Consider the following 26,952-nt stretch of genomic DNA (forward strand, 5'->3'; position numbering starts at 1 on the left):
CTGACAGACATTTTCTGTCGCTTGTGAGCTGCCAATGGTGTTAAAGGGACTCTCTTCATGTTACTGGATCTCGTTAACTGAAATTTCCCAGTTTATTCTTCAAAGGTGTGAAGATTGTTTTATACACTTAAAATTTAGATTTCATGAAAAATTTAGCCATGTGAAAACTTTTTCAAGGTTACCACAATTACAGGAAGCCCCATTGGTAGCAATATTTAAGGAGACAAAAGTAGCAAAACATACTTGAACAGGATATCATAATTATTTTAGTTGCATCTTCTTATAGCAAGTATTTGGAAAAAAGATTAAATTTATCGCCAGTATTCATTTGATTCAATCAGAAATTGATGGAAAAAATGGAGACCTTAAGGTCAGTGACACAGAAAAAGCCCAGACAATGAGACACACAACAGTCATGCAAAATAGCTTTATCATAACTGTCATACACTTGGAGAGTGTTACAGAGGAAAATACACAGATTCACAGCTGTATTTCCTCATGTAGTATTATGATTGAACATTAGTTTACAGCTTATAAAATCATCAGTAAACTCATTAGGTGAATTCTTTATATACTTAATTTTTGTTTGCTTCATTAAAGCCTTTTATAAACAGAGGTTAACACAAAAAGTGAGAGCTAAGTTTGCCTGGTGTAAAACATCTGTGAACAAATTTTCATTTACTGATGATCATAATTAAGGCAGAAACTATGACAAATTCTGGGAACTTAACTATAAAACAGAAGTCCGATTAGTAAGTATTTGAATTTTACTTTCCTCTTCCATATCTAATTTCAAACAGTCAATCTTATAGCTGAGACCCATCAACCTTCTTTTCAGCAAAATAACACTTAAAACTGCAGCTGAAAACTACACTCTGGATCAGTAAACAACAAAAGCCAAGATGCCACAGCAGCTAAGGCACACAGTCAGCTATTTCATTTCAGATGTGACAGTTTAACAAGCTGCTTAGCTCTCTCATGCCTGATTTTTATTAGAGAAATCCATTAAAATAAATCAAACTAGCATTTGATCAATGGATTGGGGCTGGGAGTGTTGTTTTTTTTTTTTTTCTTTTTTTACCTGATTTCCATTGGGCTGGATCACCTTCAAGGGTGTTTCCTGGACTGCCGGGCTGACTGCAGTCGAGTATGTGTAGGCGACCTGGGGGATCAGGATGGCCTGCTTGTTGGCAGCCAGTGCTCGCAAGCACGGAACGCTGTTCTGGTCAGCAATGGCCACGATCGTGGGTAACTGGGCAGTGACGGTAGGTATAGCAATATTTATGGGGTTGGCACTTGGTGGGATTACATTTACAACTGGTTCTGAGTCTGTAACACAACTGTCCTTTTGTGGCTCCTTTTTTGCACAAGACAAGTTCAAGGGTTCTTCCTGGACAGAATAAACACTGTTCTGGTAAACACTAGTGATAGTTGGCCTTTCCAATAACTCGCCCTGCTGCTTTGGTAGTGAAAGATCAAGAGGTTCGACCTGCGGCTCTTCCTGCGCCCCTTCTGTTGGGTACGAGTAACCCTGTGCGCTTCTGGAGGAAGAGAGGTTCAGGGGGGAAGGGGAGGAGGCGCTGCTTCTGGAACCATTGACGGCCGAGCCCCCTGGTAAGACGGGAGAGCTAGCTCTCTTCAGAGGGCTCTGGCGGTTCCCTGTGCTGTCCTGGGCTTCATCTGCATCTGCAGCCTGAGGCTGATCGTCGCTCTTGGCAGGGGTGTTGGCTTTGCCTGGTTCCGGGGAAGATGGTTCAGAAGACTGCACTGAGATCTGTCCTGCTTGCATCTTTTCAAACCACTTTTTCACTACATCCAGTGGTAGGTTCACGGAATCAGCAATTTTTGAGAGCTCTTCTGCACTTGGCTGTGCGTTCAAAGCATAATATGCTTTCAGAAGAGACAAGAGGTTCTTTAAAGGTGGCTGACTGGGAGACAAACTGCCATCTCCGGACCCGGATGGAGCAGAGACCTCGGGCTTGGCAGCTTCTGGGGTGGGGGGCGGGGGCTGGGCGGGCTGCTTCAGATCATAGTGCTTTAGCTCCGGAAGTGCATTGATATCCCCGGGACAGTCGTCACACAGGAGGCAAGTGCTGTCATTCCCTCCCCCTTCAAAGCTTTTGTCCTTCTCAGACTTAACAGTCAGATCTTCTGGTAACTTTTCACTTTTGCAATTGTTGGTGGGGACTGGGGTTTCTTTTTTTAAATTCTGAGGAACAACTTGAAGTTGGCTAGGTTGTTCAAGACTGTAGTTAATGATGATTTTGGTTGTTCCATCTTGATCAACCAGAGGAAGACTGATGGCTGAAATAACAGAATGGCCGCCTTGCTGGATGGATGAAGCATTGATTGTTTCTTGTTCTTTGGATGCAAGATTGGCTTGATTATTCTCCAAAACTTGCCTGATGACGTTACCATCTACTGCCACTTTAAGTACATTCTGAATATCACTTAAATTGATACTGATGGGGGACACCAAACCCACCGTTGGCAGAACAACGGCCTGCACCACACCCTGAGGAGAACTGGTTGCCTGTAAGGGGCCACCACCACTGAAAACCCCGTTCTGTAGAGGGGCTGAACAGTTGATTCCTGAAGCAACCACTATGGGTTTGAACTCATAATCCACAGGTTCAGTTTTAATCTGGTTTACGGGAAGTTGCTCTTGAAGGGGCTTGTTCTCTATCTTCTGCCGCATCTGTGGCCGCGTGGGACTGCCTGGAGAGGCCGAGAGGGAGGGTGAGGAACACTGCGAGGTCTTGAGCCCTGTTCTTGGTCGCCCGTTCACAGGCATCAGGCTGATACATTTCTTACTGCTTATGTGTGAGCTGTAGGAACCAGAATGGGAAAAACGTTTCTTGCAGTTTGGGCATTCATATGGCTTCTCTCCTAAACAACAACAAAAAATTACATTTGTAAATTTTCACATATTCACATTTTCCCTAAAACTGCAGTATCAATTTAAAAAGAGGGTTACCATGTATGCTTGTGATACAATTTTATTTAGAGGCATCACTTTTAAGTTGAAAACCTACATAAATGTCAAGTACCAGTAAAATGTTAGTCTGAACTAAATGCTGACCAGTAAGAGAATCTTCTCTTCAGGTGCATATAACAGTTCCGCTCACTTTTAAAAGTTCAAATATTTCTCAGATACCAAAAAATTATATCCCACTCTTTCAAGTAATTTTTTTCTTATCCTGTGTCACTAAACTATGTAATTCTCTATATTTTGCTCTACTTAACCATCTATAGGAGAAATTAATGTTAGACAAAAGGAAGCAAAATCTCCCATAAGACTTAATAAGTGTGAACATCTATCCTTGAGTCATATGAATATCAATCCTTCCTATATTCATAGGTTTCCTTGAAAAGACCTTTTTCAGTGGGGAAGAAAAGTTGAAATACAAGTTACAAGCCTTGGCTTATTAAGCTGGGATGTATGTGTGTGCTTAGTTGCTCAGACATGTCCGACAACTTGTGACCCCATGGACTGTAGCCCACCAGGCTCCTCTGTCCATGGGATTCTCCAGGGGATCTACCCAACCCAGGGATCAAACCCAGGTCTCCCACATTGCAGGTTCTCCAGGGGATCTTCCCAACCCAGGGATCGAAACCCGGTCTCCTGCATTGCAGGTGGATTCTTTACCGTCTGAGCCACCAGAGAAGCCCAAGAATACTGGAGTGGGTAGCCTATCCCTTCGCCAGGGGAACTTCCCCACCCAGGAATCGAACCAGGGTCTCCTGCATTGCAGGCAGATTCTTTACCAGCTGAGCTACGAGGGATGTATGTACTTCTAGATAAATAAGGCAGTGTCCGCTGTGTGCTCAGTTGCTCAGTCGGGTCCAACTCTGCAACCCCATGGACTGTAGCCCGCCAGATCCCTCTGTCCATGGGGTTCTCCAGGCGTGAACACCGGAGTGGGCTGCCATCTCCTCCTCCAGGGGAGCGTCCCAACGTGGGAAGTGAGCCTGTGTCTTTTGTGCCTCCTGCACTGGCAGGTGAATTCTTGACCACTGAGCCTCTTGGTATGAAAAGCACCTTGGAGTTTCAATTTCAGTGACAGTGGTTACAGGAACTTAGAACAGTTAAATATTAAAACACAGAATATACTGTTGCTGCACAAATACAACATCTTTGTGAAATGTCAGGGGGAAAAAAAAAGGCTTCCTGATTGCAGAGGCCTCCCTTACGTCACTCCCCAAGGCTGTACAAGGTGTTCTTCTGGTCACCAGGGGTACTCTGACAGCAATTTTTGAGTTGAATGGAATATTTTCATACAACCCAGTTTTTTTTTTTACTTGAGTTTGAACGTGTTCTAGTTCATGAATGGATAGTCTAAAGGTTACTGATGCCTGGGTTCAGGGAGGTCTGGGTCTCAGTGCCGTTTACTCCCCACACCTGCTGCGTGCAGGTCACAGAGCTGCTCTGTAAGCCTCTGCCAGATGAATGAGTGGCTAACTATACAATGATGAAGTGTGGTGATGCTGCTTATTTACTCAGTAGCAAAATAAAGCTCTTTATCTCCCCCTTTCTTTTTAATGATTAAAAGGAAAGCAGCAAGAAAGCATAGGACCTGCTAGTCTTGGAATTTCAATGTTGTAAAGATTAAAACAAGTGCATTATATTTTCTCAAATGTGTCTGCATAATCAAATTAGAGTTGGAAAGAATCTAATAAAGCCCTCTAGTACAGCCTCCTTCTCAATGAAGGGTTCATTTCATATCATCCTTGGCACCAGCTCATCTCTGCTTAACCTCTTTTATTAAAAGGAGGTTATTGCCACTGGACAGATCTGAGGAAGGCAGTCTAGTCTGGCTTTGCTGAGGACCAGGATCTGAGTTCAGATTCTCGCTCTGTCACATACTATGTCTATTTTCTTAACCTGTCCAAGCCTCAGTGTTTTGGTGTATACGTAAATGTTGATGCATCCTCACTGGATTGTTCTGGCAGTTATAACAGATGACACAGCAAAACTCAGTGTGCCTCAAGAAATGTTAGTGACACTTTAGAAAAGCAATGAGACAGAGGGTCAGTACTAGGCCAGAGTTGGCCTTCCCTGTACTGTTTCTGATGCGGCATGGAGCTGGTCTAACATTTCCTTGACAAGCCAGACTTTCGATGTGATGAAGAGCTGTCACAAGTATCCCTCAATTTCCCTCATGCAGGTTAAACATGTCCAGGTCTTTCACACGTTCCTCATGAGATGTGTTCTTCAGAACTCTTACCCACTTGTTAACTCACCTCTAAGATTCTCCAGTTTTATCAATATCTTTCCAATGGGATGCCTGAAATGTGATTCAATACTCAAAATGCATCGGATAAAAATTTCCAGTGGGCGTAAAACAAGGGATATGTCTCTGCATCTCTCTTATTTTAACATTCTTAGTTATTTGATGACCTTTTTAGATGAAAGGTTCTGCTGACTAGGAAGATAAGCATCTGTAGTATTGATTATTTCTGACTTTACGGAGCACTGTGGGGACGGCAGTGTCCCAGAGCCCAGCGTTGCTGTGTCCCAGCTGAGTGACTGGGGACAAACTAAGTTCTCTGAAACTCCATTTTCTCATCAGTAAAAAAGGAGGAAACAGTAGCATCTACCTCCCAGGGTTACTGTGAGAGCTGCATGACTTAATGCAGTTGAGTGTCCAGCAGGTGCTAGTTACCATTACTATTATGGGAATCACCCTGTTATTTTACTGCTGCTACGAAAAAAAAGACTGCAGAACAATTATTCTGAAGGCAAAGCCATTATGTTTGTTAGAAAAAGCCGTGTTTCTAATTCTAACTTCATAGCTAAAGCACATCACCTCAGTTACTGACCTAGGTTAGTGTTTGTAACTACTAAACTACTATAGCAGGAAGCTGTGCTGCTCAAAGTTTGATACATTATGCACACTGACTTTTTCTAATGGCTAAGGTGGTGTTCATTTGCACCTGATATAAAAGTTTTCTAGGCTGAAAAGACTATCAGGCCGTGGAACAAACCCAGGTTACACGCTGGGGAGGCTCCCCACCCGGGTGCAGGGGCTCTTTTGTACTCTCTCTGTGGGCAGGCGCAGTGGCCTCCTCACAGCTCCTTTGCACAGTTCCCATCTGCAAAGTTTATATGACGGTGACACATGGACTCTGCATAGGGTTCATTTCATGGACATCAGATCCATGCAATTCTAGGGCACATAACTTGAGGGCCCTGACCATCAATGCCTTTTAAAAACTCAGCTGTGAAAAAAAATCAGAGTTCCCTGAGGGATATGAGGTTTACTCATCATTAGGTACTCTAGACAGTGCTTTCAAAACTACCTGTGGTGAATGATCATTGTTTTTTTCATTAAAAAACATTATCCAATCGCCTATGGACTAACATTGTATAGAATATAATGAAATTGTCACAGTACTGTCTTGATATAATACTTTCTAAATGCTTACCCTCAGTTTCTGTTTATCTGGGATGACTCAGAGTAGCCCTGCTCGAAATCTCCCCTTGGAATAAACCACCAGGGACCTGTAGACTTGGATGGTATCCACTGGGTACCCTGGGGCAGTGCTCTTTCTGAACTGCATTTTGGTGAAATATCACTGGCCTCTATGGAAGAATCTTACTTTAGAATGAAAACACTATCGAATCCTCTGCTGTATTAAGGATATTTCTGAGGATGATGTAAATTATCTTTTGGTTCTTTCTTCTTAGTGATGCTCCAAGGAACAACTTTCTCTATCGACTTTTCTCTATGGACTTTAGTATCAGAAGAGTTGTGCTTTTTCTCTCATCTTCTGACATCTGGTCTTTTTTACCTACACACACACTAGATTTCTGTTACTAACTGTAATTTTCTTACTTCCTAAAACCTAGGGTCTAATTTGTGGTCTCTTCTAGCATGTGCAAAGGAATTCATAGTATTCTTTTTTTTCTTCTCATTTTTACTTCATGCCTGTCTTCCTTTATTTTCGTATGTTTACTTTTTTGCTGTATTAAAGATATGAATGGACAGCAGAGCACAGGAGTCTGTGTGCCATGATGTGGCCTGAATCTGCCTCCTCTTTTAGAGCAGCAGCATACTGTGACCTTATATAAAGCTCCTGACCATGAAAACACCTAAAAGGTTTCTGTAGATAGTACAGGCATTATTACTTGACTGAAGCTGATTTTTGATGATCAGTGCAGGATTTTGTGATTAGATATCAACTTCTTGTTTCTGGACTTTTAATGTTTTGTACAATCTGTGCTTCCCAACTGTGTATAATCTATAGATCTGTGACCCTCCTATATGACTGCAATAGGACAATATGACATTCATTTTTATATACGAAATCTTACTCTATTACCCCAACTTCAACATTAAAAAATGAATTAGCTATGATCTCTATCAACAACTTCAAATCATTTCTAGTGAGAAAGTGAAAGCGCTTAGTCGTGTCTGACTCTCTGTGACCCCATGGACTGTAGCCCACCAGGCTCCTCCTTCCATGGAATTTTCCAGGCAAGAGTACTGGAGTGGGTTGCCATTTCCTTTTCCAGGGGATCTTCCCAACCCAGGGGTCGAACCTGGGTCTCCCGCATTGCAGGCAGATTCCTTGCCGTCTGAACCAGGGAAGCCCTTCTGGTAAGAAGGGGGGTTATTAAAAATAAATTATTGATGTAATACCTATCCTTCTCAAACTATTTAAAAAACTGGATAGGAAGGAATACTTGCGAACTCATTCTATGAGGTCAGCATCATCCTGATATCAAAACAGACAAAGCACACACAAAATTGCAGGCCAATATCACTGATGAATACAGATGCAAAACTCCTTAACAAAATATCAGCCAACCAAATTCAGTAATACATTGAAACACCCAGGTATACCATGATCAGGTGGGATTTATCAAGGGATGAAGAATGGTTAAATATCTACAAATCAATGTGATACACCACATTAACAAATTGAAAGTAAAAACGATATGATCATCTAAATAGATTCAGAAAAAGCTTTTGATGAAATTCAACATCCATTTATGATAAAAAAAACTCTCAATGAAATGGGTACAGAAGGAACATACCTCAACATAATAATGACCATGTATGATAAGCCCATAGCTAACATCATATTCAATGGTGAAAAGCTGAAAGCATTTCCTCTAAGCTCAGGAACAAGACAAAGATATCTACTCTCGTCACTTTTATTCAGCAAGGTAATGGAAGTCCTAGCCACAGTAGTCAGATAAGAAAAAGAAATAAAAGAATCCATATTGAAAAAGAAGTAAAACTGTCACTGTTTACAGATGATATGATACTATATACATAGACAATTCTAAAGATGCCATTAAAAAACTACTAGAGCTCATCAATGAATTTGGTAAAGTTGCCAGATATGAAATTAATGTAGAAATCTGCTGAATATCTAGACATTAATAACAAGAAAGAATAAGAAAACAGGTTCAATGATACTACATTGATTCTATATTGATTTCATTCATTCTACATATTCAATGTAATTCCCATCAAAATGCCAATGCATTTTTCACAGAACTAGAATAAATAACTCTTGAAATTTGCATGGAAACATAAAAGATGCTGAATAGCCAAAACAATCTTGAAAAAGAACAAAAGTAGAGGCATCACACGTCTCAATTTCAAACTATGCTACAAAGCTACAGTCATTTAGCATGGTGTTGGCACAAAAGCAGATTCATAGATCTATGGACAAGAACAGAAACCACAGAAATGAACTCATAAGGGTGGTTAACGTATGGCAAGAATATACAGTGGGGAAAAAGATAGCCCCTTCAATAAATGGTGTTGGGTGAACTGGACAGCTACACTCTCATACTATGCACAAAAGTAAATTTCAGATTAAAGATCTGAAACCGTAAAACTTCCAGAAAAAACACAGGCAGTAAGCTCTTTGACACAGATCTCAGTAATATTTTTTTTGGTATGTCTCCTCAGGAAAGGAGAACAAAAGCAAAAATAAACAAATGGGACTACATCAAACTGAAAGACTTTTGTATAGACATAAAAACTATGAACAAACTGAAAAGGCCACCTACTGAATAGAAGATATTTACAAATGATATAAATGATAAGGGGTTAATAGGAAAAATGTCCAATGAACTCGTACAACTCAAAAGACACAACCCAATTAAGAATGGGCTGAGAATCTGAACAGATATTTATCCAAAAAATACTTATAGAAGCAAAATACTTATAGAAGCCAACAGTCACATGAATAGATGCTCAACATCATTAATATGATACCCCCATACACTTGTCAGAATGACTATTACAAAAAAAAAAAAAAAGCATTGGCAAGAATGCGGAGAAAAGGGAACCCTAGGTCACTGTGGGTGAGGATGTAAATTGGTATACAGATTTCTCAACAAATTAAAACGAAAACTACCTTTTAATCCAGCAATTCCAGTTCTGAGTATTCATCCAAAGAAAATGAAAACACTGCTTTGAAAAGATACATACAGCCCTGTATTCACTGCAGCAAGATAAGTCAAATCATGCTGCTTATACAGTGCTGTATGTCAGTTATATCTCAATAAAGCTAAAAGGAAAAAAAGGACAGTAGTAGAGGAAAAATATCCATTGGATATATGCTAATATAATGTTTATATATATGAAGTTGATGAAAACTGTTCAATAGCACAGGAGCTAAGAAATAGGATCCTGATGCAGATGCCAAAAGACAGCTTTGTTTTCCAGACACATTAACATATAAAAATTAAAAAAAATGTATTTGTATGAATCTCAGTTTGAGCATGTTTTAAGTGGTAACATTCTTTAGCCCTCAATGAGCAATTCAGCACAACTTCTATTATTGCAGTTCCAAAATAAAATACACATATCACAAAGCCACCCAACCGTACTTTTTTTGCAGGATATTTGTAAAATCTATTAATAATTGTCAATATAATAATTTTCACAAAACAAGCATGTGCAGAAATCCATAATTTCCCACTCTAATTAACAGTTGTCTTTCATTGAAATTATTTAATATTAAATAACGCATCAAAATTAACCAGGAGACAGAGTTCATAACGCAATGTGGATTTTCTTGGTTACTTTTGGGTAAGTAAAGCCTCCAAAAAAAGACAAATAGAGCTCTCTTTGATTGTAAGTCTCTAAAATCGACATAATATTTTTACCATGTATTAATGTTCACTTTTCATGTGAAGCTGTACATGATGAGTAGTGCAGAACTGAGGGTGAGATGGGGGAAGCCCGTTTTCTGTGAAATCCCCTCTTGTCCCACAGTTCCCACCCCTCGCGCTGCCCTCTCCCACAGTCCCCACGGTGCACCATGCCATTTCCTATCTTGAGTACCATCTCTCCTTCTCTTATGGAAAGAACATCTTCATCTCCTCTTTCCCTTGTGCACACGCTTTATCAAGCGTGCATCCTACATGCTTTATCATTCCCTTGTTAGCTGTGCAACAGAGACAATGAAATTAACATTCATTGAAAAGCTTAAGTGGCTCAGGTTGTACATCTTGTAACATGCTATATTCTTATTAGGAAATTCAAAGTGTGTCCTCTTAGCTTGATATACTTTAGCCAAAGATTAAGATCCCAATAAAATACCGTTTACAAGCAGAAAATGTCTCCATATTAGTGTTTATCCCAAAACAATTGCAAAGAGTTTCTAACCATATGTGTAGCTCACATGTGATTTTAATTTATAATTAAAATTTATAATTTTAATTTATAATCGCTATGATATTCAAGGTAGACAAAGAAAACAAATATTTACCACTGTGGATTCTTAAGTGCTCTTTTAGATGGTGTTTGTATTTGAAAGCTTTTCCACATTCAGTGCACTTGAATTTACGATTACCCCCAGACTGCGTCACATGTCTCTGTAAGAAAGAATTGGTATTTTATTTATAAAGCAAAAAAGCTTTAGACATGAAGAACATCCAATCTGCTAAGAGTAATGTTTGGGTGGTTCTTTTGTTTCTTAAAGGCCTCAAATCGTAGCAGTCACAAAAATCTAACACTTGGAATGTTACCAAAAAGGAAGAGGACAGTGGCAACAGAATTTTGACATAAAGGAAAATCTCCACTTCCTGGTTTAAAGAATCAGAATCACTCTATGATGCAATATAGCATTTAGCAAAAATACGTACTTGACCAGGAACTAGAGACGATTTCCCTCGCCTGCATTCTAATTGACAGATAAAGAAACCACAGTCCAGAACGTCCAGGAATCTGGCTCAAGCACACTTACTAAACAGAAGAACAAGGTCTCCTGAACAGAAGAAAAGGCTGGGCTTTTTCAGGACTTTATCCTCTCTAGTAAGTTTGGTATTTCCAAAATCTTAATCTGATGATTTAAAAAATACTTCCCTCTTTTCAGCCAAATATGGATTACTGTAATAGCTTTCTGTCTGGTTTATCAAACTCCCACTTTTACCTACTTTGAATAAATTCTGTGCCCTTTATTCATCTTACAAAAGCAGTGTTTGAACTGAATTATGCAATACATTCTGCTCATAAATTTCTAGAGGATCCCTGTTCACCCCTGGGCATAGATTCTGAGGCTACAGATGCCAAGTTTATAGCCCTGAGTTTCCAAGCTTCTTCAGCAGGAGTCTGTATCTCATCATCCAGCGAGTCCCATTTCCTGCACATACACTGCTCTTCACCTCCCTGCTCCCACTGATACCATCCCTTACCTCCTGGCTACGTTTCCCCTTAATTGTGACTGTTAAGACTCTACCCATCGTTCAGAGGCTCCAATTCTGCTTGCTCTATGCTCTCCCACACTGCAGTCTCCCTTCTTCTGTCCTTCACACAGGAAGGACAGAGAATGAGCGTGAAGTATGTGTCAGGCTCTACTTCACCCAAACCCCTGGCTTTGAAATTGAATACACGGTGCCAACTCCAAACATCTCTCTCTAGATCTCTCCTCTCTCCATTCCAGACTCTCACAGCTTCCTCGATGTCCCCACTGAACAGTGACAGGCATCTGGTAAGAGGACTACATTGACTTCTTCATTTCTCTCCTGGAAATCAGCTCCTCCTCTCCTGTTTTTTGGGGGCTTAATCCACCTGCAGTGCAGGAGACCAGGGTTTGATCCCTGGGTGGGGAAGATCCCCTGGAGAAGGGAATGGCTACTCACTCCAGTATTCTTGGCTGGAGAATTCCATGGACAGAGGGCTAGTCTGGTGGGCTAGTCCATGGGGTCACAAAGAGTTGGACACAACTGAGTGACTAACACTTACTTACCTTTGTGAGTAAACCCCTCATTTATCTGATAATTGCTTAGGCTCTGAATTTGGAGGAATCCTGGTCCCTCTCTTTCCCTGAGATCCTTATCCAATCCCTCAGCAAGCCAGCCTGTAGCCACCATCCTCATGATGTCACATCTGTCACACCAGTGCCTCTGGCCTGGGTTACAGCCACAGCCCTTAAGTGTGCTTCCTTCTTGTCTCTCTCGATCTACTCTCCACCCCAAAGCTCATCTGGCCTTAAAAATAAGACATAAACACAAAACTCAGTATCTTTCAAATGCTTCCCTATCACACTTTAGAGTAAAATCACAGGCCTTAGCCATGGCTCATATAAGAGGCCTCATCACCTGCCTCCTCCCTACCCAGCCTCTTTGTCTTTCTCCCCTTCGTGCACCCTGGCTGCCTGCTGTTCTTTGGCTTCTGCCTCGAGGCCTTCACGCTCCTCTGCTCCCTCTGCATAGAACGCCCTTCTCCCAGTCATTCTGTAACTGGCTCCCTCACTTCACCCAAGCCTGGGTTCAGATGTCCTAGTCTCAGAAAGGTCTATTAAAAAAAAAAAACAGCTTCTGCCACTTTCTATCCTCTTACTTTGCTTTGTTTTCTTCATTCTTCCTGTGTTTATACTTACATCTGTTTTCTCTCACCTATAATACACGCCCGCTACTGTCAGGGACTTGCTCATTTTCACTCTTGTGCCTTGAACACCTACAACAGGCCTTACACAGAATCAAAACTCAAACATCTGTTGCATGAATAAGACAACATGGAAATGCTTACCTCGATTTCCAGAGGCCAGCAAGGCGGACACTCTGTCTCCTAACCTAAATGGTTCCCAATTACACCCCTCCTGTTGCTGGCCTCCACATTCATCACAGCTCCTTTCTGCACTTGGTCTGACCACATATTTCACATATGAAACCAACCGACTACCTTTACATCCCTCAGAGAAAGCCTCACACACACAGCGGCCTTCATGCTCATCAGAGATCTTATGACTTATTTTTCTCACAGCATCTCCTGCTTTCCCTCCAGTTCCCTCTGTCCTTTGAAGCTCCTTCCTTTGACAAGGGGCCTTGGGGTGGAGAGGATGTGGGGGCAGCAGTTGCAGGATAGCTCTGCTCCCCAAATGTCACCTGAATAGCCCCTTTCCCAGGGCTCATCTATACTGTGGTCACGTCCCCAGAGCTTGACTACACTATGGTCACGTCCCCGGAGCTCGTCCACACTGGGGCCAGGTCCCCAGGGCCTGTTTACACTGGGCCCAGGTCCCCAGGGCCTGTCTACACTGGGGTCAGGTCCCCAGGGCCCACCCACACTGTGGTCAGGTCGGGACACTGGGGTGGCAAGAGCATGCTTCTGTTCTGTCCCTGACGAGACTCGTTCAGGGCAGATGAGAAGATGGGGTTTGTCTTCTGTGGGTCAGTTTCCTCCTCGTGGCACTCGCTCCCACCCCAAGTGCTCCTTTGTGGACTGAAGCACTGACCTACCCAAGGAAAAGCTGGTCCTGTGCTCATGCCTGCCTGGACACTCCACACTCCCTGATTCCATGAGTATTGTAACCAGGGTCCTGAGAAGACAGGATGACCCCTTCTCATCACTGTTTCTCTTACAGACTTTGGCCTGGTTTTTGGTTGAGCCATCACAGCCAAGAGGATAACTCGTGCTGTCTGGGGTCAGTGACGTGGGTACACAGACTCTTACACTCAGGTGGACAGGGGTTCCAAGTCTTTTGATAGAAGAGACTGGACACGTGCCCCAAGCACAGCACACACCCTCAACATACTGTGTGCTGCTGAATACTTAATGGATTTTTAAATCTAGATTAACCAGATATTAATTTGATTATTTACAGTTGACCCTACAAAAGCAGAAGAACTGGCAAAAACTTTTCTGACTTTAATCCTTAAGTTCAGAGCCAGCATCGTAACTTAAGGATAGCCTTGGTTTATACTTCCAGAAATTGAGGCAAAGTGACATAGAAACAGAATAAACCATATGAAAACTGAGTCTTCAGATTAAAAATGATTCAGTCTAAACTTCAGATTCGTAAGAGGCAACTTCCCCTTACCTGGGAAAAAGCCACAGTAGCTTATACTGATAATAGTCAGCGTTTCACAAAAAATTAAACTTGATTATTGTTTGATTTTCTCCTCTACTTAGTCAGCAATAAGTCATGTGGTTTATGAAATGGTATTTATATTTCCTACATTGAACATTTTAGTAGAATGCATTTTCAAATCCAGTTATAAACTTGACATATTTGTTATGATATAAGCAAAATAACTGAGTTGAAAGGGACCTTGTCTGAAAAAGAAAAAATGTAGTCACTTCTAAAATAGTGTTCATAGTGTTTACATGGGCATTTAAACTCAGAAATGACCCGATCATCCAAAGGAATAATCACTGTCCTTTTTACAAGGCTGCAGACCAGACACTGTCTAGTACAGCCCCTTAATCTTTCAATGTGTGAGAGCCCTTGCCTTCCACGGAGCGAGGAGTTCTCGGTGTGGACAGTGGGTGAATCTGAGTCGTGCCACTTACCTGCTCTCGTCCTGATTTGTGGGAGGTCATGTGGCGCTCGAGCTGGGTTCTGTATGCAAACGTGTAACTGCACAGGGAGCAGCTGAAGTTGTCTTCATTCTTCTCGTGGCGATACTTAATGTGTTCTTTCAGAGAGGTAAAGCGTTTATATCCTCTGTCACAATACGGACAGGTGAGCAACTGGGAAAATGCATCTGGTGTTCCTGTAAAAGAAGGATCGTACATTTTAAAGATGTTCCCAAAACAGTACCAAAGCTCCCACCGAGGCCCTCTGCTATGTGCCAGATATTGTGCTTTGTATTTGATCCTCAAAACCAACACACTGATGTGTCTCTGTTTTATAAAGAGAGGATGTGATGCCCAGAAAAAGGTTAAATAACTTCCAAGTCATACAGCCTGTGAACAATGAAGTTGAGAGTCAAATGCAAGCTGATTTTAAAGTCTCGTATCTTTTTCACTAAAACATAATTCTTTCCTTCTTTTGTATGGTTAATTAGACAAAGAAAACAAAAACGAAATTATAATGCACGTTATTGTTGTGAATGTATACACATGCAAGGGGTTTGGTACACTATAACCATCTTTCTACAAGGGTAACAATGTCATCATTATTTATTGAATGTTCATTCTTTCAAATTTGAAAAATGTCACTACAGTCATCAGAGAGTAAGTAACATACAGTTAGACCACGTTTCTAAGGCTCCCCTGCAGGTGACTGTGGAGGACGTACTGTAGGGAGGTATGAGGAACGGTGGGGGCTGGACTCAGGGCTGGCCACTGAGATGCCCCCTGCATGAGTTCTTCATGTCCTTTCCCCTCCTGAAACACACTGGCACACTTCTTGTTTAGTTTCAGATGGATGACTATTAGGATAGCTTTCAGAAAATAAGCAGGCCATTATAGATACACTGTAGTTCAGAGAATGAACTACATATTTTTAATACATGGAAACATCTAAGCCTGCCAATCTTAAAATGTAATACCACTTGGCCAATTAATATTAACTACATTTCTATGTTGGATTTACTTCTTCAAAGAAAAAAGTTCCTAAGTCACATCTTGCTATAAATGTTAACTTTATTTTTAATTTCTTATAGAAAAACAGACTACCAGAGAAAATGTCATGACAATCTTCTTTACTTCATAAACATGTCACTGTTATTGAAATTCAAGTCCATATAAATTAAACGTCTTGTTCAAGGACAAGCCTGCAAAGAACAGGCTGAACACCTGACTCTACATAGCTAAGTACACTGAAATACATATCAAATATATGAATAAAGTCAAACAACCGAGACTCCAAAGTTTATGATGGCGTCTTCTGTTATCAGCTCGCAGGCACCTGGAACCAGAGACTTTGCTGCTGGTGATGACTCTGACATGACCCACTTCTCTGGGGACTCAACTAGCCACGAGAGGACATTTGGGGCGGGGGGATCATGCTATGTTTTGTCTAACACCAATTTCCTATTTGTACAGGCAAGTGGGAAGTCAGTATTTGGGACACTCTCCTTGCCTGTCGATCCTACTGCTCTCAGCTGGTTTCAGGGGCTAAAGTTAGAGTCCACAAGACAGTCCATCAGCACCACAATCAGTTTGCTTCCACTCTTCCACCAGTCACGCTGCCCTCAACTCCTGTGTCATAAGCTGTCTGCTCGCATTACATTCTATTTTCTTGTTTGTCTTCATGATTAATTCTTGTAATTAATGTACAAAATACTAATAATTTTATAAAATGGCAAGTTGCTCATATTTAAACAGCAAGTTCTTTTCATAAATATTGAATGTTCTCACACGTATGAGCTATGAACTTATTATTTTAGGCCAACAGCATAAAACAATGAAAAAGAAATTAAATATTTAACATCATAAGTTTATAGAATGAACAGGTTTAAAAGTTAAAATTTTTGTTTTAAAAATATATTGAACTGTTTGTTTTTTTTTTTTAAACTCACCTTTTAGCAATGAAGACTTGTAAGGAATAAATGTTTCTTTTTAGAATTCCTATAATACACCTATGGCAGGAATTCAGTACTAAAAAATCCACCCTATGTCTGATCACTTTTTGAACTATAATTTCTTTATGAATCTGTGACCATAAATAAATTTACTTAAAAAACATTTTAAATTTATGTGTCTTAAACTTCCTTTAGTGGCAGACTGATATAAAACCTGTGAAAAAACCTCCTTGATTTGTTCCCACTGAACCAGAATTCTGATAAATCAACCTGCTGGAATAAAGCGTCCCTGTTTACAACTTATGAAGTACAGGATGGTATGTTTAATTTACTAAAACATTAAAAACCTAAGTGCTTCTGAAGATAATCACTTTTTCATGGAAACGTTGCTGGTGTGACAGAATATCTACTGTGAAATATTGTATTAGTAAAACTACATTACATACCTGAAGGTAATGAATACCTGAATGAAAAACACTGTATACTTCAAATGTTATATTGATTCAGAATGACTAAGGCTCCAATTCTTATGGGACTTAACTGCACTGATTTTTAACAATGGACTTTACAAAGTTTAGTTTTCATTATTTCACTGAGGCTTTTTGAAATCCTGTTTGTTACATAAAAATTTTACATATTTATAAACATCTGTATTTTAAGGTTTTATATTTCCCTTTCTATTGTAACCTACTGCTTCTTCAGGTGAAATAGTAAAACACATTTTCTTTAAGTGAAAAAAAAAATATCCAGGAAACAAAAGTAGGCCCTACATAATTATAATGCTAATAACTATGGACTCTACAAATCTGCAAACAGATCAACAGAACACATATTATTAAACTGAACTGCAGTGTCCCCAGGCTAACTATCTGTCATTTTCAGAAATGTGTCCTTTTGCCACACTGAAGGAAAGAATTCCTAGAGTACCCTACTTCTTTCCTTTGTCACCAAATTATTTACAGAAATCCTACCTATTCTGGAGTAAAACTTTCCTTTCTGATCTTTTCACAGCTGATTTCCTAATTTAAGGAATGGATAGTTGACTTTCTATAATGGAATCTGATTTGTTTTCTGTATCACCCTTGTAGACTTCCTTCAAAAATCTGAAAGTTGATTGATACAGTACCATTTACATTAGCACCAAAATGCTGAAATAATTAGGCATAAATCTAACAAAATATGTGTAAGATTTATTTGAGGAAAATTACAAAACTCTGATGAATGAAACCAAAGCACTCAATAAATACAGAGATATTCCATGTTCAAGGATAAGGAGACTCAATACTACCCAGGATGTCAGTTCTTCCCAACTAGATCTACATACTCAGTGCAGTCCCAATCAAGTTATTTTATGGATATTGACAAAAATTCTAAACTCATGGAGAAGCAAGAGACCCAGAAGAGGCAACATAACACTGAAAGCAAGAATAACGGGAGACTGACACTACCTGTCTTCAAGGCTTACTACAGAGCTGTAATAATTAAGATAGTGAGGTGTTGGCGAGAGAACAAATAGATCAGTGGAATGGAATACAGGTGAGCCCAGAAAGCAAATGCAATACAATGGAGCAAAGACAGTCTTTTCAACAAACTGTAATGGAACAACTGGACATCCACACACAAAAATATAAATGTAAACACAGACCTTACACCCTTCACAAAAATTAACTCAAAAAGGATCACAGGCCTAACTATAAAATGCAAAATGACTAAGACATAGGCTATAACAGAAGAAAACCTATACGAACTTGGGTATTGTAATGCCTGTTCAGATACCAAAGGCATGAGTCATGAAAGACATAATTGATAAGCTGGACTTAATTGAGAATGTTCTGCCCCATGAGATAAGACAATAAGAGAGTTAGACGATAAGCCACAGACTGGGAAAACTATTTACAAGTGACACAGCTGAAAAAGGACTACTATCCAAAATACAGAAAGAATCCTTAAAACTCAACAGTAAGAAATCAAATAATTCAATTAATAATAGGTCAAATCATAACCCCTTTCCTCATCCATCTTCATGACAGAGAATAAGAGAATCACCATTGTTGCAGTGTTGAGTTCAAGAATATTTGCCTAAGATTAAAGTAAACCCAGAGGTCAAGATGGAGGAGTAAGGACCTGCGCTTACTGCCTCCCAAGAAGACACCCAAATCACAACTAACTGCTGAACAGCCAACAGCGAAAAAAAAAGGCTGGAACCTACCAGAAAAGATATTCCACTTCCAAAGACACAGAAGAGGCCATAAGGAGATGGTATAAGGGGTGTATTCACAATACAACTACACCCCATTCCTGCTGGGTGGTGACGCATATACTAGAAAGTAATCATATTGCAGAGGTTCTCCCACAGGAATGAGAGTTCTGAGCCCTATATCAGGCTCCTGAGTCTGGAGATCTGGCATCAGGGGGAGACCCCAGAGCATTTGACTTTTAAGGCCAATGGGACTTGATCACAGGACTCCAAAAAACTGAGGAAAAGAGAAGTGACATGCTCAAGGGGCACACACAGGGTCTCGGGCGTGCTAGGACTCAAGGGGAAAGCAGTGACTTCAGAGGAGCCTGGGCCAGACCTACCTGTTGGACAACATTAAATGTACCCACATTCACATTATAGCGGTCCTAGAAGGAGAGAGAGAAAGGGCCTGAGAAAATATTTGAAGAGATAATAGCTGAAAACTTCCCTAAAATGGGAAAGGAAATAGTCACCTAAATCCAGGAAGCACAGATAAACCCAAGGAGGAACATGCCAAGACACATTAATCAACTTGATAAAAAATTAAAGAGAGAATAGCATTGAAACATGTATATTACCATATGTAAAACAGACTGCCAGTCCAGGTTCGATGCATGAGACAGGGCATTCAGGGCTGGTGCACTGGGATGACCCTGAGGGATGAGATGGGGAGGGAGGTGGGAGGGGGGTTCGGGATGGGGGACACATGTGCACCCATGGCTGATTCATGGAATGTGTGGCAAAAACCACTACAATACTGTAAAGTAATTAGCCTCCAATTAAAATAATTTAAAAAATCAAAGAGAAAATATTAACAACAAGGGAAAAGCAACAAATAACATACAACGGAGTCCCCATAAGGTTATTAGCTGATTTTTTAGCAGAAACCCTAGAGGCCAGAAGGGAGTGGCAACGTACATTTAAAGGGGTGAAAGGGAAAAATCTGTAACCACGAATACTCAGCAAAACTCTGATTTCAACAGAGAAGTCAAAAATTTTACAGACAAGCAAAACCTAATTTGGCACCACCAAACCAGTTTTACAATAATTGATAAAGAAACTTCTCCAGGGAAAAAAGAAAAGCCTACAACTAGAAACAAGACAATTATGAATGGGAAAGCTCACTGGTTAGGGCAAACATACACTAAAGGCAGGAAATCATCCACACACAAACATGGCATCAAAACCAGCAATTGTGAGAAGAGTACAATGCAGGATATTGGAAATGCATTTGAAATTAAGAGACCAGCAACTTAAAACTATCTAGTATATATACAGACTGCTTTAGCAAAACCTTGTGGGAACTACAAACCAAAAATCTACAACAGACATATGCACAAAAAGGAAAAAGGAATCCCAACACAACACTAAAGATAGTCATCAAATCACAAGAGAACCAAAGAGGAAGGGAAGAAAAAAGAGCTACAGAAACAAACCACCCAACAAACAGCTCATGCAACTCAGCTGTTCTTTTAACAATGCAATCAAAAAATGGGCAAAAAATCTAAATGGACATTTCTCCAAAGAAGACACACAGATGGCTAAAAGGCACATGAAAAGAAGCTCAACGTTATTAATTATTAGAGAAATGCAAATCAAAACTACAATTAGGTATCACCTCGCACCAGTCAGAATGGCTATCATCAAAAAATCTACAAACAATAAATGCCCAAATCCACAAAACCAATCCCCAAAGTAACAAAGAAAAATAAGAATATATATATCATCAATTACCTCGAATGTAAATAGATTAAATGCTCCAACCAAAAGATTGGCTGAATGGATACAAAGATAAGACCCGTATATATGCAGTCTACAAAAGACCCAAATCACTGTAGATGATGATTGCAGGCACGACATTAAAAGACACTTGCTCCTTGGAAGGAAAACTATGGCAAACCTAGAGAGCATATTAAAAAGACATCACTTTGCTGACAAAGGTTCATATAGTCAAAGCTATGGTTTTTTCAAGTCATGTATGGATATGAGAGCTGGATCATCAAAAAGGCTGAGTGCCAAAGAATTGATGCCTTCTAACTGTGGTGCTGGAGAAGACTTTTGAGAGTGCCCTGGACTGCAAGAAGATCAAACCAGTCAATTCCAAAGGAAGTTAATCCTGAATATTCATTGGAAGGATTGATGCTGAAGCTCCAATACTTTGACTACCTGATGCAAAGAGCCGACTCATTAGAAAAGACTCTGATGCTGGGAAAGAAGGAAGGCAAAAGAAGAAGCGGGTGGCAAAGGATGAGATGGTTAGATGGCATCACCGACTCAATGGACATAATTTGAGCAAACTCTGGGAGGTAGTGAAGGACAGGGAAGCCTGGCGTGCTGCAGTCCATGTGGCTGCAAAGAGTCATGACACAACTTACTGACCGAATACACACACACACACACACACACACACACACACACACACACACACACGACCCACTTCAGATCTAGGGATACATACAGATTAGAAAAGACAATCTCTTCAATAAGTGGTGCTGGGAAAATTGGGGAGCTATGTGTAAAAGAAAGAAATTAGAACTTCCTAACACCACACACAAAAATAAACTCAAAGTGGATTAAAGACCTAAATGTAAGGCCAGAAACGATAAAACTCAGAGAAAAACATAGGCAGAACACTCTTTGACATAAATCACAGCAATATGCAAGATCCTCTCTGACCCACCTCCTGGAGTAACATAGATAAAAACCAATGGGACCTCACTGAAAGCTTCTGCACAATGAAGGAACCTATAAGCAAGGGGAAAAGATGGCCCTCAGGATAGGAGAAAATAATAGCAAATGAAACAACTGACAGAGGACTAATTTCCAAATTATACAAAGCCGCTCATGCGGCTCAATACTAGAAAAACAACCAACTCCATCAAAAAGCGGGCAGAAGACCTATAGATATTTCTCCAAAGAAGACATGCAGATGGCTAATAAACACATGAAAAGATGCACAATATCATTCCCTATCAGAAAAATGCAAATCAAAACTACAATGAAGTATTATCTTACTCTGATCAGAATGGCCATCATCATGAAGTCTACCAACAATAAATGTCTATAGGGTATGGAGAAAGGGGAACCCTCTTGCCCTGTTGGTGAGAATGCAAATTGATACAGCCACTATGGAGAACAGTATGGAGAGTCCTTACAAAACTAAGAATATAACTACCATATGACCCAGCATTCCCACTACTGGGCACAAGAAACCATAATTGAAAAAGAAAGACTCATGTACTCCAATGTTCGTTATAGCACTGTTTACAATAGTTACAACATGGAAGCAACCTAGATATCCCACTGACAGATGAATGGATAAAGAAGATGTGGTACATATACACAATGGAATATTACTCAGCTATAAAAAGGAACACATTTGAGTCAGTTCTAATGAGGTGGATGAACCTAGAGCCTATTATACAGAATGAAGTAAGTCAGAAAGAGAAAGACAATCGTATATTAATATCATATATTAATGCATATATATGGAATCTAGAAAGATAGTACAGATGATCCTATTTGCAGGGCAGCAAAGGAGATGCAGATATAAAGAACAGAACTTTGGTCACAGTAGGGGAGGGAAAGGGTGAGATGACTTGAGAGAGTAGTATTGAAACATGCTGTTTTCATCTGTTTCTAGTGCTTGGAAGGCAGAATGACAGCCCATTTCTTTACAGGAGAATATGAACACATTACTATTGTATTTCACTGCTGTTTATATACTGGCTGTTAATATCAGAGACGACCAACATAGATACAGAAAAAAAAAATTTGTCTCCAAATTAGTATGTTCCGAACCATACCACCAAGGTTTTCTTCCAGAACAGTGGAGTAGCATCAAGGGGAAGTATGGTTTCTCCCAGTACCTATTTTTACTGCCTGCTGCCATGTAAGTGAATGGAAGTCAATGTCCAGGCATGGTCCTAAGCATTTCACACGCTGGGGCATCACAGTATACACATGAGATGCACTGACAAAAGACTACTCACTGTTACATTGGACATCACTCCATTCGCCAAAGAGATTTCTCTATTGCCATCTGCAATAAATTCTAGTTTTCAGAAATGTTCCCTATAGTAGGGTGGGTTCCCACACAATGCAATGGAAGCAATAATCCTTCAGAGGTGAGAACCAAGCGGCCGTGAGCTCCAATTACCGTTTTCATCATGCCCGCTGGCCTCCGGCGTGCCCTGCCTCTGGTCGTCCTCGGGTGCCTCGGGGTAGATGACTGCAGTGTCTTGTTGTTGCAGGAACTCTTCAACGTTAGGATCATGGTTTTGTTCATTTTCTGCATCAGAGTCGCATTCATCATCTTTTACTAAAAGAAATGCATACTCTATAAAAAGCCATTTCACCACCAAGTTGTTACATAGTTTTCCTAAATAAGAAACTATCTTGAGAGAATACATGACTGTCCTTGAATCTACAGGAAATATTTACAGGAACATTAAAAACAATGTACTCATTCAGCGATAATCTATTGAGAAGTCTGTTTTCTTAAGTTTAAGGTGTTCTAAAAGTCTCGACATTGTTACCATATCCTCTTTTAAGTTTTAGGGTTGTACTTCTGTTCCATTTTACTGGTGAACAAGACCCAGTGGAGGTTGGCTGAATCCTTAGTTTCTCAGTCAATAATAAAGCAAGGAAAACAGGAAAAGAGAAAAACATAGTTCTCAAACCTAAGTTCTTCCTAGCAACCTGCTGTATCATCTTTACTTAGAGTTGTACTTGAATGACAAACTGAGTGCAAACTGCTTTGAAGTTCAGTTCAATTATGTCATTTCTTAGAAAACAGCTTTAATAGTTAGCTACAGTCAGAAGGATTTCTAACAACAGTTAAAGAGTATCAAATTGATAAAAGTGCTTTCCATTTCCCCGAGTATTCAGATACAGACAGGGCTGTTCTTTGTCTTTCTGCCCCAGTAACTGTGTCACTGTCGAGTGATGGGAGAGGCATTTCCTCTGGAGTCAGAAGGTTACGAGGGTAACACACATCTTCACTTGGAGAAGGCAGCCCAGGGCACTGGTGTGCTGCAGGGTGGGCCTGGTGCCCTGGGGTTTCTGTCTGTCTCTCCTCCTCTCGGAGGAGGGTCCACACTTCTGGTGACTATCCTGGGTCAGTATGGCCCCTGGGTGTCTCATGGGTGACTTCTTCACACACCAGATTGAAGTCAGTTCTGAATTTGTGAAACAGCAGACTGAACTGGGCCCAATTAAGATGGTGATGTACCAGCATCTTTTTGTTCAACAGATACTAAAACACTTGCATGGGAGCAGTAACCCAGTTCCTCAATGTGGCTGCTGTTTAAAACTTTAGCACCAATGACATAGTAATAAAGGTGACTACTCATCCTCTTTTCCTCCTTTTAAATACAGTCAGTAGCTACCAGTTATGTATTGTCTGCTATATATAGTCAATCCCTGAACAATATGTGTTTGAACTGTGAGGATCCTATACTTGGGGTTTTTCAATAGTAAATACTCTATTACTATACGACTGTCGTTGGTTGAACCCATGGATGTGAAACTGTAGACACAGAGCAATCCAGTATTTGGAGGGCTACCTGTAAATTACACATGGAATTTCCACTGAAGGGGGGGCAGGTGCCTCCACCACTGTGTTGTTCGATGGTCAACTGTACTGAGAACTGTATTTTTTTAGTTGATGCCAGTCGTCACCAAACCTTGGTCACTGGGTCCAGGCAGAGGTGAAGACTCTTTAAGAGGGAAGCCACCACTCTTCACTTAAAGGGAATCCATTTCCAGATCCTCAGCTTTCACGCAGGGTCCTTCCAGGCAGGGCCCTTCCTAGAGTCCAAAAGCTTCTTTCTTCTACTCCTCTTTCACGGTCCTTTGCTCTAACTTCAAAGACAGACAGGTCCCCCCTCCATCCATTACATCAGTACAGCGCATGCCTTGCAGTATAAAACCTCCAGTTACCAAAGGAAAACAATTCCAAGTACTGATTGGGAGAAGCCTGCTTTACTGATCAATTAGGCCAACATAAGAGCACTCTAGGTGTCCAGCCTTCCCTGGATTTCTATCAGGGGAAAGGCTGGCGACTAAAATGGGGATGTTTTGGCCCTGGTTATGAATCTCTGAAATCAGCTATATGATATGGCCAGAGAAAGTGACAGTAATTTCCCCTTAATTACCTCACCTGTTTCATTCCCTAACTATTCTTAAAAAATTCACTGCTCTTCAGAAGGCTGGTGAGAACAAAGCAAGGAGTATTATCGAAAACCTTTCCTAGGATCTGTCATTAGCTAAAACAATAAGCACTTCTGAACAGCTAAAGTGGTACAAGTCTGTGTTGTTATGTCTTTTCTTTATCATTTTATTTTCCTTTTTTATTTTTTTAATTATGAAAGTATGATAACAAGGAGACTTGGAAAACACAGAACAAAGTTACATATAGTTCCACTATATATTACCAATATTTTTTTAAGTAGATCTTTACAATGTAACTTCAGATATTTGAATTAAACTAGATTAAACTCACAAATGAAATTTATGTGATTTCTTACAGATTTGACAAGTTACTTAAAAATACTTTTATCAGATTATATTACAAAATATTTCAATTAAATATTCTCCACTTTTAAAATGTTTATATTTTTTATAGCCTAGAAGCTAAATATATCCTAGATGATGGAATGATGAAGTTTTAAGAAGTGTACGTTGTTCAGAATTATATATGTAGTATGTATTTTATACATGAATCTTATATCTTCAATAAGTTATAAACTTATCTATACACTGACTGGTTGTAAAGATACTCATCTGGAACAAAGATTTTTATAACTCATAATAATTAGATTAGATCTAAATAACCTTAACCTCATCACTGAATAATCTATTTTAAAGAAGTATTTGTTTATACTTTATACATTCCTCATTATTTATAAATTATATATTCTTCATATTAGTAGAAAAAATTTAATGAAATTCCTCAAAATATGTATCGACACATTCATTTTAATTGGAAAAATGAAGACACACTTTATTTTTCTGCCAGAAAGTCTGACTTGGCTGATGGTCTAACAGTGATAATTGGTTTCACTAGTTTGGTTATTAGGTACAAATTTTCCAGAAATTGAATGAACTAATAAGTTTATAGCTCTAAGAAATTGATCAAAATATAGTTAGTTCAAGTATTAAAAGAATTTTTATTTAAAAATGTACTGACAAAAGGTACTCATTAGCAATATTTCAATATTCCCAACCATTTCTGAATATATTACACAAGGTGCCTCTAAGTGAAGGTAAAAAAGTAGTGAAAGTCAGAACAGATAGCATTAGTCTTTTGGTAAGTAAGTATGGGTGAAGCCTTTTGGTATACACCTAAGGAAGTGAGGGCCTGAATGATTCTGGTGACTGGGAAACAAATCCTTTAGCAAAATAGGTGGCTCTGAATTTTTGCTTTCAACAGAACTGAAGGTGCATTTAACAGAACCGGTCATTGACAAGTCATTAAAATATTCTTATTAATAGATAACCATAATTCTTTGCATATACTTCTGATGATATATAAAGAATTTAATAACTCATTTATAACAAAAACTTATTTCATCTTTTTATTTATGAGAATAAAGTTCTCTCAGAGCTGAAGAAAAACCAGAAACAGAATTAATGCTCCACACTTTTTCTTCTCGAATAAGCAACATTAAACTACTGATATATGGGCTAATTAAAAAATACTTTGGCTCCTTTAATCTCATTTCCAGTAACATTTTACTTTAATGAGTAGTTGACCCCTGAACAACACAGTTTTGAACTGCATGGGTCCTCTTATACTGGATTTTTTCAATAATGAATAACTACAGTTCTACATGCTCCATGGTCGGTTGTGTCCATGGATGTGGAACAGCAGACAGAGAGGGGCCCTGGGTACGGAGGAGCTGGGTACTCAGGAGGGCTCACTCTAAGTTGTATGTTGATTCTGACTGGGCAGAGGGGTCAGTGCCCTAACCCCTAGGTTGTT

At 39.8% G+C, this 26,952-nt stretch overlaps 1 protein-coding gene and 1 long non-coding RNA gene across 13 annotated transcripts in view; one reads left to right on the forward strand and one right to left on the reverse strand.

Annotated features, from left to right (window-relative positions):
• The window catches only part of LOC145531422 (uncharacterized), a 62,993-nt gene extending 51,545 nt beyond the window's left edge, over positions 1-11,448 (forward strand). Inside the window, exon 9 of the long non-coding RNA XR_014072434.1 lies at positions 11,169-11,448. This is a non-coding gene — a long non-coding RNA (uncharacterized LOC145531422). The remainder of the gene's footprint in view (positions 1-11,168) is intronic.
• The window catches only part of ZEB1 (zinc finger E-box binding homeobox 1), a 192,231-nt gene that overhangs the window by 3,765 nt on the left and 161,514 nt on the right, over positions 1-26,952 (reverse strand). For 6 of the 12 annotated variants that reach the window (XM_081553860.1, XM_081553857.1, XM_081553856.1 and 3 more), the window contains 4 exons: positions 23,125-23,286; positions 14,769-14,971; positions 10,744-10,849; positions 1,082-2,889 (listed from right to left, as the gene is read on the reverse strand). In XM_081553860.1, the coding sequence (XP_081409986.1) occupies positions 1,082-2,889; positions 10,744-10,849; positions 14,769-14,971; positions 23,125-23,286 (2,279 nt within the window). The remainder of the gene's footprint in view (positions 1-1,081; positions 2,890-10,743; positions 10,850-14,768; positions 14,972-23,124; positions 23,287-26,952) is intronic. The other 6 variants (XM_081553863.1, XM_081553861.1, XM_081553859.1 and 3 more) reach the window with 1 other exon arrangement.

Source organism: Giraffa tippelskirchi, chromosome 13 (assembly GCF_054371585.1).
Source record: "Giraffa tippelskirchi isolate mGirTip1 chromosome 13, T2T-mGirTip1v1.2.pri, whole genome shotgun sequence".
Lineage (NCBI taxonomy): Eukaryota > Metazoa > Chordata > Mammalia > Artiodactyla > Giraffidae > Giraffa > Giraffa tippelskirchi.